Below are 16,091 nucleotides of genomic sequence, written 5' to 3'. Positions count from 1 at the left end.
CAATAGAGAAAAATCAGTGCAATTTTAATTAAAGGGGGAATATTACAACAGGTACCACTGAAATTCAGAACACTATTAAAGAAGGTTTCACAAGTCAATAAAGAGGGAAATCTACAAGAGACTGTCAGGGGTTTAGACACATATCTCCTCTCGAAATTAAAGCTATAGGGTATTAAAATCTACTGAATCAACACAAACACTGACTCTGAAGCTGTCACAGAAAGTCTCCCAAGAATGAAGTGACTGGGAACAGGCAGACTCACAGCTCAGCCGGACCAGACTGTTAAAGACAACGTAACAGTGCTGGTCCTCAAACTGCTCCATGCACTACAGTGGGAAGGAGAGCTTCAAGCATCGTTCTGCAAAGCTAATGTTAACCTTATTGAGAATACAATAAAAATGCATCAAAAAAGAAAAAAGTGAGGTGGTAGAATTATAGATGAATATCCTTCATAAAAACAGATAAAAACCCTCAATAAAATACTTAAAAATCAAATTTAAAAACTCTTTAAAATTATGCACCATGATTAAGATGGCTTCATTCCAGGATATAAAGTCGGCTCAGCATATATGGACAGACAGCTCAGGTATGAGGATAGCTCCAGATATAAGAAAAGTTAGGATATAAGGATAGCTCAGTATATAGTGCAAATATCAACAAAATATTGAATAGAAAACCATGGGCTCATCTCAAGGTACAGAGAAAGCCTAAGAAAAACTCAACATCCCATCATGAAAACCCACTAGATAAACTATGTGTAGAAGAATCACACGTCAACATAAGTGATACACTGACCATAGCCAGTAGTATATTAAAGTATTGTTATATTATGTTGTATACAATCTATTGTATATAATACATTATATTATATTAAAATACTCTATATTATAATGTACTATATTATTATATTACTGCCCTGTAATCACACTACCTCTTATGAGGGTGTATGGGATGATGAAATGTCCTTTTGCTGAGAATGTGATATTAACAGTGGCATGCTACCTGACAATGAGTCAGAACGAGGTCAACTACTTCAGGTGACCCTGGATAAATGAACCACGGAGACTTTCCAAAGTGATCATGAGTAACAAAAGCACAGTATGTGACACAGACAGTGTCAGACTGGAGCCACTGTGGAACGACCTGGCGAACTCTGGCAACACTAAACCCACGAGCCAGTGACTCCACCAGGTTTGCTGGAGGGGAGACAGTTCATCTTCTCACCGGGAACTCGTATTATATCCGGGAATAAAAACAAGAGGTTTTTAAAAAGCAATGCCAGTGCCAGTGTTGTGTAGCAGCCTCGGGAGAACAGAGAGGAGCAGACTCACTAAGAGACGGTAGGTGAGGAAGAAGAAACAGAAGAGACTACAGAGTGACTCAGAGAGAACACAGTGCTTGAGGCACCGTGAAATGTGGCTGGAAGCTAAGCTGTAGAACTCCTGCGGGGCACATCTAAGTCCACGCTAAAGCCTTCGACACCATCCTGCTAGCTGTGGGTAGACACTAAGCTGAGTGCAGGACACAGAGCAAGAGCTGCAGGAAGGGCACCAGAGACCACCAGTGTTAGCTGCACACGCACGGCAGAAAACAGGGTACTTAGGGGCTAGACACGAGGCTCCTCAGTAAGGACAAGCAAAACCTGAAAGAAGCAAGGCTAAACAAAACCCCGGAAATGCCTGCAAGCAATGCAGGAGGCGCCGTGAGCGCTTCAATGCACAGCTACGTGGCAAGCGAAGAAAGTAATAAGGATGCCAGCTTCCGGCCAGGGCATCGAGACGCCCACCAGCGCCCTCCAGTATACTTGCCATTATACGTCGGCCCGCTGTCCACGCTTCCTCCATACCCTTTGGTGTCACAGTGTGGAGGAGCCCAGCCATTCTCACAGTGGCAATTCTTATTGCTGTTACATACCTTTAAAACAAGCAAATTACCACTGTTAACTGTGAGTGTGCTCTGAATCAACTCCAGAATGGAAGCTACAAAGTTCATACCTAATTACCTAATCACAAATCTCATGTGTGTCTGTCTGTCTGTCTGTCTGTCTGTCTGTGTCTGTCTCTCTGTGTGTGTGTGTGTGTCTGTCTATCTGTCTGTCTGTGTCTGTCTCTGTGTATGTGTGTTGTATGTCTGTCTGTCTTCTCTATGTCTTTGAGAAAGGATCTCACTGTGTAACCCTGGCTAGACTGCACCTCACTCTGTGGACATGCACCACCACACCCAGAAATAAAGTCTAGGGAGGGGAGTGGAAATGAACTATCTGCCAACATGAACAAATTCTCCCAACATCTACCCAGAAACTGTAGGGACTCTCACTGACCTCCCCAGGACTATCAGCTCAGCACTACCACTATGAACAAACTAAAGGGAATGCTGCTTACCCCATGGCCGTGACATTTTCCCTGAATGTCACAGTCGTAATTCAGGACAGAAGCATTTACACACTGAAAATTCCTACAAATCTGAAAAAAATAAGCAAGAATTAAGTGACATACAGAAAAGCTGGACACATCAGAAAGATCAGCAGGACAAAGATCAATGTCATGATTATTTTTACTTTATTACATTTTGGTTTGGTGTGTGAGTGTGTATGAATATGTGGACAGATGTATGTGCACACTCATGCATGCCAGTGTATACACAGGTACATGTGTGCACGTAATGCCAATGTACATACAGGTACATGCACACACATGTGAATGCATGTATATGTGCATGTCACAATGTGTGTATATAAGTCAAAGCAAGACTTCTGAGTGTTGCTTCTGCCCCAGGGATGGAATCCAGGGCCTCAGCACTGGTGGCAGGCAATTTACCCACTGAGTCATCTTGGCCCCCTGGAGCCATCACTGGGGAAACTTTCAGGGCATGGTTAATTCCAACATTATATTTTTTTAATGAAGAAAATGAGTGACATTAACTAGATATGTATAATTAATGATTAAGAAGACAAAGATTATATGAAGGCCAAAAAGAAAGATCAAATTACAGTCTATCCTTTGATATGAATAACAAATAAAGACCTTAGGAAAATATTCACAAAGAATCTTTTTTTTTCAAATCAAAAGAAAACCACATGCTGGGTATAACAGTCCACACCTATAGTCCAAGCATTTGGGAAACTGAGGCAGGACAACCATGAGTTTGCAGTCAAAATAGGCTCTACAAACAGACCCTGTCCCCAGAAATACTTGTTTATCTGTGTGCATTGCTCCTCTGTCCTTGCCAGTCAGGAAATGGAAACAGCCTAGAAGTCTACAAACTGATAACTGAACACTGAAAATAAGGAGCATTCACACAGAGGAATCGTACACGGTCGGTAAGAAATGAAATGATGAAGTTTGCAGGTAAACAGATGAGGACAGAAGCAGTCATCCTGGGTGAGGTAACCAAGACCCAGATAGACAGAGATCGCACACCGTCTCTCGTATGTAGACCCTAGTTTTGACTCTTTAGGCAGGCGGATTTAATTTGGAATACCCATAAATATCAGTAAGGAGACAAGGTGGAGAAGGGCTTCAAGGGAGGGGAACTAGAACACTGTGACACAAAGTGAGGAGAAGGAACAAGGGATCAGGAAGGGCTAATAGGATGTGAGATGGGGAAGCAGGGTAAAGAGTACAGTGAGGGAGAACTGACTCCAAAGACATGGACCACTTAGATGCTTCCTGAAATGTAAAGGTATAGAGTTTAAGTAGAGTTACTCTGTAATGGGCCACAGTGACCCCACTAGACACCACAGGCCAACAAGTCAGAATGGGATTCTGTTTAGCTGCAAAGAGAAAGGAAATATGTGGAAGAATGGTGGAACTGAAAAACACTCTTTGCAGGTCACCCTGACCCCAAGACACGTTTTAAAGAAAGAACTGACATTAAGCAAAAATGTTGTCATAAATTAAGACACCTCGAATACTATTAGTGAACTGTAAAGTGTTACCACACTACAGAAAAAGACGTTGGCAGTTACTATCAAAATGTAAATATGTATATGCAAAATGTAAATTTAAGTAAATTAGTTTACACATCCCTTAATTTAAAAAATAACCCTCTTGTGGCAAACTATCCGACAGAAGTGTCAACTAGCTAAGCAAATAAACTATAGAGCAGGAGCCCTCTAGTGTGTGGTTAAACAATCTTGCGGCTGAGATGACCCCAAGGAGTCTCTATGGCCCTGAAGGATCTGGTATGTGCCATGAGTAGCCGCACTTCAGAAATTTACTAAAAGTCTAGTGTGGCTTTGTTTTCTCAGAGTGTGGAGGTTTGCAAATGCCCAGAGAGAACTGCGCAGAAACAACAGAGCTGACATGTCTCACCTAGGAAGTAAGCAGTGGGGGCTGGGGAGGGATGCCTTGGGTATCCATTTTTGTTTCATATAGTATATGTGGTAATTAAAATGTAATACTTTTATATAAACCAATTTCTAATGGAGGGAAAACTTAGAGAGAAAAATAGCATCTAACTATTAGAGGCACAGCTGAAACAAAATGCCACTGAAGAGCTTGATTTTATAGTTTTTAACCCTATTACAATTTAATCAAGAACTGAGGAAGCAACAATATCAACAAAAATTTACCATAAAAACATTAAAATAAAGCAAAGGTGAATTTAAATTAATATATCATTAAATAATACATATTATATAGCATCTACAATTAAAATAGATTTGTCAGAGCTGGAGAGATGGCTCAGTGGTAAAGAGTGCTGACTGCTCTTCCAGAGGTCCTGAGTTCAAATCCCAGTAACCACATGGTGGCTCACAACCATCTGTTATGATCTGATGCCCTCTTCTGGTATGTCTGAAGACAGCTGCAGTGTACTTATATATAATAAATAAATAAATCTTAAAAATAAATTATCTTTTAAAAAATAGATTTGTCAAGAAACTGATACAAATGTAACATTCCTGGTATAAAAGAAATTTCTCTGAGAAATAAAAATAGGACAGTACTAAGGACTAATTATTTCTGTCTCTAAGGCTTTAATGACTTAAGAATTTGAAAGGTCTTACTATATAATTATCAGATACTACAAGCTATAAGACTATATTCCTTGCAAACACATTCAAAATACAAATATCCTCTCTCTCTCTCTCTCTCTCTCTCTCTCTCTCTCTCTCTCTCTCTCCCTCCCTCCCTCCCTCCCTCCCTCCCTCCCTCCCTCCCTCTCCCTCCCTCCCTCCCTCTCCCTCTCATTGCCATTTCTTTTGCTGAGAAAAGAGGGCATGTTTAAAACTGGATGCCAGCACCTTTTGCTGTCACAGCAATCTTCCTAGAGGGAAAAGCCCCTGATCATTCCCTCATACGAAACCATGGCTGGAATCCACGGGCTGCCAAGCCTGGGCTGGACAAGCACCACGACATGACTGACCCAGAGACACAAATACACGAAATCCAGGAACTCCAGATCTCCTCCCGAGAACTGTGGATATCACTTAGGTTTCCCAGTAAGAGTATCTAGCTAACAAATTATAGCCCATTCATAGGACAAAGAAACATGTCCAGTGTATCCCAGCGTGGAAGACATCAGAGGACCCCTGTGAAGAAATACAGGTGGCACAATTGCTAGTCGCTGTCAAGTTTCTTCCCGGTGACTTTGGACTTTCTTAAATTGCCACCACAAATACAGACTTTACTTTTTTCTAGGAAGAGCCCAGCCACCAACCTTGTGTGATGATTTGTACAGTTCTTTAGTTTGTAAATAGAAAATTATCTAGGTCACCTTCCCAGCATCGCATTTTGTGCCTTCATTCACCATCCCTGGGTCTGGAACATCGGAACCAAGCTGGAAATCCACGCCCCAGCACTTGGTGCCACGACTGGGCGTCTGAATGATGGCCGGCACTATTCCAAACACTGGCATGTCCTGTACGTTCTCACACTGAAGCTTCCCACACAAAGCGTTCCTACCGGGCAAGACAAACAAGGTAAATTCAAAATGGGTCCAGAAAAGGCAATTTTAGGTTTATATGTAGACGTGCAGGCTGTTTCTTGGCTGGAGGGAATCTCAAGGGATGGTCGAAGCAGCTCCCCTTAAATGCAGCAGGTAGAGGGTGGGGTGGTGAGCACCGAAAAGGTGTTTCCCTCTCCACTCCTACCCCTCCCCACTGCCGGCCTATGGCTCAGGGTATTCTAACTAATCAAGTTTCTGACAGATGTGGTGTTCTATAAATGGGACTGCACAGGAAATAAGACATGTGTCAAATAAACAAACAAATACCAAGTAAATAAACAGAAGCCTTAAAGGAATACATTTATGTACTGAAAGAGAAAGCACGTGGCTTATGCTTGTGAATGTTCACACACACACACACACACACACACACACACACACACACACACATACGTGCAAGCACACACAGGAAGCAAAAAGTGAGGACCGTACCTCTGGATGAAAGGACCGTAAGAAAGAACACTGCAGATGACAGCATCATGGCCCAGAAGCTAGCACACCGCCTCCCAGCACACTCGGTATCACAGCAATACCTGAGAGGTGCCTCAGCTCTCACAGGGGGAGAGGAGGAGTGAAGGAGGGGGGCGGATCACTAAGAAGACTTAATCCTAAAATGCATCAGAGCCCACTAATTAACTGAAAATATGCTAACACAAAGTTTACACAACTAAAAAGGAAACAGACTGACAACCCAGAGGGAGTCTACCTTGCCTCTCTCAGTAAACAAACAAGGATGTTAAACAGCCCCAAGGCCATGGAAACATCTGATTCCGACACTTAACCAGCAGCAAATACAGCTGTGACATGCAACTACTGAGGGTGACACTCAGTGAAACAAAGCAGCCCCGAAGACAAGCCATGTGCCCGGTCATGAAGCACACAGGGGCTGGGCACACAGACTATGTCCTTTCTAAATTACCTTAGGATGTATTTATCTGTTGTGTGTGCATACATGGTGTTTGAGCACATACATACGCTGTATACACTGAGTATGTACAGATGTGGAAGATGGAGGTCAACACTGGATGTCTTCCTCAATTCTCTGCCCCTTATTTTGTGAGAAACGGTTCCTCACTAAATCTGGTTGACCACACTGGCTGCTCAATGAGCCCTGGGGATCCTGTGTACCCACATCTGGGGCTGTAGGTGTGCACTGCTGTGCGTGTTGTTTGTATGTGTGCTGGCGGTGTGAACTCAGGTGTGCACAGTAAGCATCTCCCATTCCCAAGTCTTCTTGGTAAAATTAAATAACAGGGCAATTTTGGAAATTAAACAATTAACTTTCAGTAATTCGTGAGTCAATAGAGAAATCATAGCCTCATAGATATGGCAAATAAAAGAAGACGGAGATGTGATTAGAACATTAGAAAACAGTATCACGTGGTCTTATTGAATAAGGCTGGACCCCAGAGGTTCATATGCTCAAATGCTAGTCACCAGGGAGGGGCACTATTTGAAAGGATTAGGATTAAGAGGTGTGGCCTCCTGAAGAAAGTGTCACTGGGGGTGGGTTTTGAGGTTTTAAAAACCCATACCAACCCAGTGTCTGTCTCAATGCCTACAGACCAGGAGGTAGCTCTCAGCCTGCTCTGGAGTCACATGTGCCACCATGCCTGCCATGATGATAATGGACTAAGCCTCTGACACGGTAGCCCAGACCCCAACTAAATACTCTTTTGTAAGTGTGGCCATTGTCATGGTGTTTCTTCACAGCGACAGGGTAATGACTAGGAGATCTATGAGCAACGATGAAAACAGAGCATGTCACGTTTATGAAAAGGGCACCTGACACTTAGAACACCTGTGAAGAGTACACAATGTTGTTATGAAAGCGGGAGAAGGTTTCCTTAAGAAAGTCACGAGAACTCAAGTTTGAAGACTGAGCAGGACTGGCCAGGCAGGAATAAACACCATATTCAGAGATGCCATCCAAAATGTCCCAAGTAGGCTAGTACAGCTGAAGTACCTCTCAGAGATGGCTTATGGAAGGAGATGTGGGAAAGAAGCTGAAAATAAGTTTATGAAGAGGGAAATTCTTCACAAAGCTAAGGGAAAAGAAAATGGTCAGTCAGTGAGGTGGTGTGAATGACAAAGACCCCCATACACTCATGAATTTGAATGCCTGATTTCCAGTTGGTGGAACTGTTTGAAAAGGATTGGGGGTGTGGTTTTGTTATAGGAGGTGAGTCACTGGGGGTGGGCTTTGAGATTTCAAATGTGAATGAAAGATCCATTCTCGGCTACTGCTCCAGCACCATGCCTGCTTGGTGCCATGTTCCTTGCCATGATGACCATAGACTCACCCTCTGAAACTGTAAGCCCTAATAAAGTCTTTCTTTTATAAGCTGCCTTGGTGGTGGTGTCTCTTCATACCAACAGACCAGTAACTAAGGCAGTCAGTTGAACTGAACATTCCCAGCAGAGTTGAGGAGCAAGAAGACAATATATGCCACAACAGTCATGCTGACACTGATGCTCAGCCAGCACCACAAGCCACTGAGCTCGACCAGTAGCAACACACAGAACTTCAGTCATCCCCACTGAGTAAAGTAGCAGTATGGGTACATGCAGAGTGCAAACAAAGTGGAGGACACATGGGACTATGTGTTCTCGCTCATTATATTACATTGATTTATTATTAACTACTTACCTATTTTGCATATGTTTATGTGTTTATATGCATGTATTCCCTGCACACACATCCTTCCACGGGTAGGCTAGAGGACAACTTGCTAGAATAAGGAGCTCAAACTCAGGTAGTCAGGCTTGGTGGTAAGTACTTTAACCTGTAAGTCATCTCACCAGCCTACAAAAATTAAACATTTCACCTCATCCTTTTAAATTCACATAGGCTGACAGAGAAATAATGAGCGGAAAGTTTGCTGTATGTATGACTGAGTCAGAGAACGTTTCACTGAAGAAAGAATGTGTAAAGAAATGAGGGTGTATTCACTCAGGAACTTTCCTGCAGGTCACGGATAATCATAAGTTCTAACCCCACTAGATCCACAATGTGCACACAAGGAGGTGAATCGCTTCCCCAGGCTTGTTCCCAGCACATCCCGCTGAAGCCTGCTGTGCGTGTTACATGAGACGGGCAGCAGAGAAAGGCCAAAGTCACAGGAGCCGGTACAGAGGAATTCAGGGAGCCTGGCTCCCTTTCTCAGGACCTTCCACACCCTTGTCCCCACTTACCCAGTGGCACACTTCTTGTATTCACTGCCAGAGAAACCACAGTTGCCAAATCTGTCACCTTTAGAATTCACTTCAATGAAGCAATCTCGTGGGGCAGCCTTAGCTTCTGCAACAGTCAACATTCAAGAGAGGGAAAAAGGGATGAAACACATGTATTCCATACGATCCTACACATCTTAGCCACTACCTGCATACTTCTAAACACCCAGCCTTACACACAGCACTTCTGTTCTACACTGCATACACAGCAGACATGTAAGCTGGGACTGCACATAAAAGCCTGGATCCAGGCACTCAGATTCTATAACAAACACCATTACATGATTGTTACAGTAAGACCCACGCACACGGGGATGGTTAGCATTGTCGATTTGATTGCACTGAGAAAGACAGAGATGATTATAAAGACATAGGTTATAAAGTCTTCCTGAGTGTGTCTGAGTAGATTATAAAGACATAGATTATAAAGACAGAGATTATAAAGTCTGCCTGAGTGTGTCTGAGTAAATTATAAAGACATAGAGATTATAAAGACAAATTATCTTGCCTCGGCCCTGTCCTGAGCCCTTTCCCTCCTGTCTCTATCCGATGTGAGGTAGAGAAGCCTCTCTGCCACACAGCACCATCATTATGGTGTTTTCCATGTGCTCAAGGGGCCGAGCAAACACAGAGCCTCTCCAAAACCAGAAGCCAAAGCATATCTCCCTTTAACTCTTCCCCCAGGGACCTGGTCACAGCCATACAGTGAGTCACAGTCACACTCAGACACTCACTCTCCTCTCACATGCCCAGCCCTCTGTCCAGGTACAGCAGAGACCACACATTTTTGTTGTACATGGATGCTTACACTAGACAGACAGAGAGAAACTGTGTGACCAAGGGTCAGCCCATTTTCCCTCCCTAAGAGCACTCTGTTAGTATTTCCCAGTCAAATCGTCAGTCCTTCCTCCCTCCTGAATCGATTCCCTCACCTAGCCCACATGCCTGATGCAAGGCCAAGTTGGCTTTAAAGAAGGGGTGTGGGTGAGAGAAGGCAGAGCAGCAGAGGGAAGCAGTGAGCACCAGGAGAGATATCCACAACCCTGCCCAGGAAAAATACCACACAGTGCTCCTGCCCAAGTCAGAGGAACAGAGAAAGTTTCAGAGTTCCCAGACAATATACAGAAAGGGACTGGGTCAAATGTGTTCGCTGCTCCTGCTGACTCGGGAATAAAGGAGGGAATGATGGGAAGACGGGATTCTAGGAAGGCTTTTTGTAGAAATCCTCAAGTATCAATCATCAGCCTCTGCAACCTGGGTAAATGTGCCGAAAACAGGACTCAATCACTCTCAGCCGATTCCAAAAACGAAAGGGTGCAGGGGATAGGAAACCATTAGCACCATGAGAACCAAACTGAAGGCAGCTGAGGCACCACAAGTCCACATCTACAGTTTTCTAAGTCCTTGTAAAGCACCAAGGACCCTTCTGGGAATCCTACCAAGAACTGACAGAGGAGGCGAAGAACGAAGCATCTCACAGATGGTTCTGAGCACTGTGGAAGCATCACCCGAAAGTGCTTGGAATGAGAGATGGATGAGTTCATGATTATGACTAGTTGAGGTGCTTAGGCCAAAACAATCAATGGAACGGGAAACCCATTCTGGGAACTGCAGGCAGCCTCTTTTCCCAGCCACCTCTGTCATCAAATCTACTGGCACTCTTTCCTGAGCATCAGCCAGCATCTGGGTATCAGGGTGGCTACACTATCCCCTTCCCATCACAGAAGGGACAGCACTTTGTGCTCAGGCACATACACACCACTTCTTCAAGGGAAGCGCTCCACCACTGAGCTAGCTCCTAACACTTGTTTACTGTTTGAGACAAGTTGTACCAAGTTGCACAGGCTGGCTTTCTGTAGCCCAGTCAGACCTTAAACTTGCAATCCTCCTGTCTCTGCCTCCACAGTGACTGGAATTACAGACCTAGCTGCATCACTAAGTACAGTATCATATTTTTACTAGAATGGCTTGTTGAGTAGTGGGAACACACAGAATACTGTTACAGTGAAAGTCTGATGGTACTATTTTGATGAACCGGAACATCATTTCTTCAAGAAGCTATATATTCTCCAAATCAGGTCTAACAAATGACAGCCACAGTTCAGCATACAGATCTTAAGGGGTGCAAATGGGAGTGGCAACACTTAGCAATATGACTCACTAGCAAAAATATGCTTCCTAGACCTATGACTTCATGCTCTAATAGCTTAAAGGTCTGAGTGTCCAAAGAAGAAATTCTTCCACTAGATGTCACAATAATGACTCCACTGGGCTGGAACATATACTATACATTCAGTTATGTTGGCTCTTCATGTTTCTGAACGAGGAGAGAAAGGCTTTGGCAAGTGGCTGACGACATATCCATAACCCTACATGGAAGCAAGAGGAGCAGGCCTGGAATCCAGGCATTTTCTAAGTATTTACAGCCTATCTAACAACCTCATCCCATCTAACAACCTCATCCTATCTAACAACCTCATCCCATCTAACAACCTCATCCTATCTAACAACCTCATCCCATCTAACAACCTCATCCTATCTAACAACCTCATCCCATCTAACAACCTCATCCCATCTAACAACCTCATCCCATCTAACAACCAAATACAGCAACACATTCCCTTCAGGAATAAACGTTTGGGTCACTCCACCAGGTTGGGAGCTATAACCATCTAAGGAACTGATTGATGGCAGAGAGAACATAGAACAGGCAGGGTCACAAGGTAATGTGGACTAGAAGGCAGCTGAAGTGTGAGATATGACCACAGAGCAGTTACAAACCTGAGGCCTACAATGCCACTGATGTCTTATGGAACTACAACTATACCTGTGATGAAATGCACGCATCTTCTTCCCTCTCCTACACCATGTGATGTAACATATACTGGACTCTGAACTTGTAAGAGCACTTTGAGATGAGGCTAATACTTAGTTGTATAGAGAGAATATAGCAGGATGTACTCATGGGTGCTCTGAAACATCCATTTCACATTTGAACAGAATAAACCATGACTGGTAGGAGGGAATTCTTCCCAACAGGTACCAGACGGAGACACCTGCAATGTTCCTGTCACTAAAACTGACTGAGACACCAGCTCCTTCTGGGTCCTGAGCCTGCCATCCCTGAACAGAAGTTTTCCATCAGGTCTACTGAGAGCAGAGCTGCATGGAGAGAGAGAGAGAGAGAGAGAGAGAGAGAGAGAGAGAGAGAGAGAGAGAGAGAGAGAGAGAGAGAGAGAGAGAGAAAGAAAGAGAGAGAGACAGAGAGAGAGAGACAGAGAGAGAGACAGAGAGAGAGAGAAAAAGAGAGAGAGAGAGAGACAGAGAGAGACAGAGAGACAGAGAGAGAGAGAGAGACAGAGAGACAGAGAGAGAGAGAGCATGCATCTCATTATCTTAGGGTATCTACAGAGTACAAACAATAAAAGAACAAGTCAAAACTGAATACAAACCGAGACATCCTGTTTATATTTCTTTAAACAAATTGAAATTAGTAGAACAGCTGATGCCTTTAACCACTTCAAGACAATATCAGAATAGACATTAACTATTTGCAATTTTACAAATTATTTTGCAACAACGGTAAGTACTAAGCAAACTCACTGAAAGGGAACAGATCTAGAGGCAGGAAGGCAGCCAGGGAGGGGTAGAGAGGAAAGGGGGGATGAGAATCACTCATGCTGAGGAAGAGAATGGCAGGGAACCAGTTCCTCTGCGGTTCAGAGAAGAGCACTAACATGGCCGCTGTGCAATGCGGTGAGCACCGCTGTGACGCCACAATTATTCTATGATGAAGAAAGAAGACTAGAAATGATCGAGTGTATGGACATGAGCTGCCAGGGTTGAACAAAGACAAAGAATGACAATTAATTAGCATCCATAAAAATAAAAGCAGTAGAGGCTGGAGAGATGGGTCAGTAGTTAGGAAGCCTTGCTGGTCTTACAGAGGACCGGGGTTTGATTCCCAGCACTCACATGGTGGTTCACACCATCCTATCTCTACTTCCCAAGAATCCAGTCCCTTCTTCTGACCTCCAAAGGTACTAGGCCTGCACATGGTACACATACATACTTGCAGGCAAAACTCATACACATGGAATAAATCTAAAAATAAAAATAAGAGTAGCATTACAAAGACGCCATCTAAAGACCTGGGGGCAGGCACTAGGAAGGCTGAGACACACAGAGGATTGTGAGTTCAAGGCCAGCTTGACATCCACAGCAAGACCCTGCCTCAAACATAAATGAATAAACAGACATATAAACACTTAGAACAAGTAAAAAATACAAAATTAAGTTATTATTTCAAAGGTTGAAAGTATGGAACAGTAATTGACTTTAATTTTCAAAGTCAAATTAGATAAATTTTTCACTTTTTAATGTACAGAATACTTTTCCTAAAGATGGAAAGTTTAAACAAAACAAAGCCCTTGGAGCTTATACTACATAGTCATCAACATAACAACTGAAAACTAGCAGCTGGGAAGATGGCTTAGTGGGTCACATGCTTTGTCATGCAAGTGGTAGGTGAGTTCAAATCCCCAGAGCCCATCTAAAGCAGTTTGTATCTGTATAAATCTGTTGCTCCTATGAGGAAAGGGAGGTAAAGACAGAAGAATCCTAAAAGCTCAAGGGCCAACTAGCCTGTGTCCACACTCATACACACTAAGACACATGAACTCCCATTCACAAAGACATACTTCATACACACACAAATGAGAAACTAGTCAGGGTCCACTTAATAAGTGCCCTAATATACTGTGATAGGAATGTATCAATACACATGGATCATAAGGACTTTTTAAATGATGAATGCAAATGTTAGACCCATACACCAGCCTATATCAAAACTAGAAACCTGGAGGGTGAGGACATTGTAAAGCAATCTGCGCTTGCCTAGCATATGTGAGGTTCTAGGTACAGTCCTCAGCTCCAAACTTCTGTGTATGTGCATATACATAGATACTGTGTGTGGTATTTTGAATATGCTTAGCCCAGGGAGTGGCACTATCAGGAGGTGTGGCCTTGGAGTAGGTGTGACCTTGTTGGAAGAAGTATGTCACAGTGGGCATGGCTTTAAGACCCTTATCCTAGCTCCATGAAAGTCATTCTTCTCCTGTTTGCATCAGGACAAGATGTAGAACTCTCAGCTCCTTCTCTAGCACCATATCTGCCTGGATGCTGCCATGCTTCCTGCCATGATGATAATGGACTGAACCTCTGAAGCCGTCAGCCAGCCCCAATTCAATGTTGTCTCTTATAAGGATTCTTGGACATAGTGTATCTTCACAGCAATGAAAACGCTGAGGCATTGTGTGTTGCACAAAGTGGAAAGAAGAAGAGGGACCACACCAAACATCAACTGGTTCACCAAATTAGACATAAAAATTCCTGACCATTACAAGAACCTCATCAATAATGTTTGATTCCTCCTTCAAAAACCTAACACAAACATGATAAAAATCAAACCAATTGCTTATAAACATCTCACTTGAGCCGAAGATGAGCTGACACTGTGCGTCATAATACTGGCACATCCCGTTATAGCAGTAGGCTCTGCTGTTCTGGCAAGGGTACCCGTTCTGAATGAAGACGTCTGGCGGGCAGAACTGAGAGGAGCCATTGCAGTACTCAGGGACATCACACTCACTGGTCTTTCCTCTGCACATTGAGCCTCCTGGGAGGAACTAAGGTAATGAGATTCAAATTAGACAGGAATGTTAGGAGACTCTCCACAGGTCCATCAGATCTGAAACCACTGTGTATATATAAAGGTTCCGACAACAAACATTAAATCACCCAACACAACATGAGCAAAGCCTGAAACAGTCGATTCATACGTATTATAAACTGAAAGGCAAACCTCCCAGGTAACCAAAGGAAACACAGATTAAATGCAAACACAAGGAAGACTGCAGAGGCAGTGTGATAAGGAGGGTGACTCATGGAATCCGAGTTCCCATGATGAGAGATTTGGGGGTGGGGAGGAGCCAGCAAGGCTGAGCGCTGGAGAGGAGCTCAGGTCAGTGTAGCAGGCCGAGAGCTCCAGGTTCTGGGCTAGGATTGTAAGCACAAGCCACCATAGTTTTTGGGGTGGGGGTGTGTTTCTAAAGGATTCTGGGGATCTAATTCAGATCCTCTTTATCAATTAATTCCCAACCCCTAATTTTCTACAGTCTATTCACTGATACTTTTTAATTTTCCCTAACAGATGTATGTTGCTTGAAAGGGGGAATGAAGAAAATAAAAGATGGCGTATAACTCATTGGCAGAGTGTTTACCTGCAAGCAGGAAGCCTTGGAAGCCTTAGGTTTCCTCCCAGCACCCAAAGCTAACTAACTCAGTAGGCCCCTCATCGTAAAATGTGCGGTTTAAATGCACAGAAGTGGAATGGAACATAAATGATCATGTGATTTAAATGGTATGCAGAGTTCCCAGATATCCATTTCCAGATATCCATTTTCCTTCTTTGATTTGCTCCTGATAGGGAGAAGTCCTTGCCTGGCAATCTTTACAACAGTCTCCATATGCACACTCAGCAAATGACTTGAGCTTACAAGTGCTTCCTTCGCAGCATGGGTCCAACTCACACTCCTGCAAACAGAAAAGGATAAAGACAGAGTCCTTGATAGCCGAAACATCAGTAAAGCTCTTTTTCTGCCCTGTGATTTCCCTCGGACCTAGCCAAGCGCCTGCTCTCTCCTAGCTGTGCTTTAAGATACACCAATCCCCCCACACACCACTCCCCGAGCATCCTCCTTCCCTGTGGTATAAATAAAATAATTAACTTTAAAAATTAATAATAAAAAAGGCACATCAGTCTCTAATGCAAGTATTTAAGTCTCAACATATTTCACTAGACAGCTGGTAACTCCATAATAAGTTACCAAAGACCAAGGACTTAAAG

At 43.5% G+C, this 16,091-nt stretch overlaps 1 protein-coding gene across 1 annotated transcript in view; it reads right to left on the bottom strand.

Moving 5' to 3' along the window:
* Positions 1 to 16,091, bottom strand: part of ADAM9 (ADAM metallopeptidase domain 9) — a 73,610-nt gene that overhangs the window by 13,591 nt on the left and 43,928 nt on the right. Inside the window, exons 13-18 of the mRNA XM_080928990.1 lie at positions 15,686 to 15,778; positions 14,676 to 14,871; positions 9,146 to 9,251; positions 5,720 to 5,903; positions 2,383 to 2,463; positions 1,810 to 1,915 (exon numbers count right to left, since the gene is read on the bottom strand). Of these exons, the coding sequence (XP_080785116.1) occupies positions 1,810 to 1,915; positions 2,383 to 2,463; positions 5,720 to 5,903; positions 9,146 to 9,251; positions 14,676 to 14,871; positions 15,686 to 15,778 (766 nt within the window). The remainder of the gene's footprint in view (positions 1 to 1,809; positions 1,916 to 2,382; positions 2,464 to 5,719; positions 5,904 to 9,145; positions 9,252 to 14,675; positions 14,872 to 15,685; positions 15,779 to 16,091) is intronic.

The sequence above is a fragment of the Micromys minutus genome, assembly GCF_963924665.1.
Source record: "Micromys minutus genome assembly, chromosome: 14".
NCBI classification, from domain to species: domain Eukaryota; kingdom Metazoa; phylum Chordata; class Mammalia; order Rodentia; family Muridae; genus Micromys; species Micromys minutus.
This window is presented reverse-complemented; position numbering and strand designations above follow the sequence as displayed.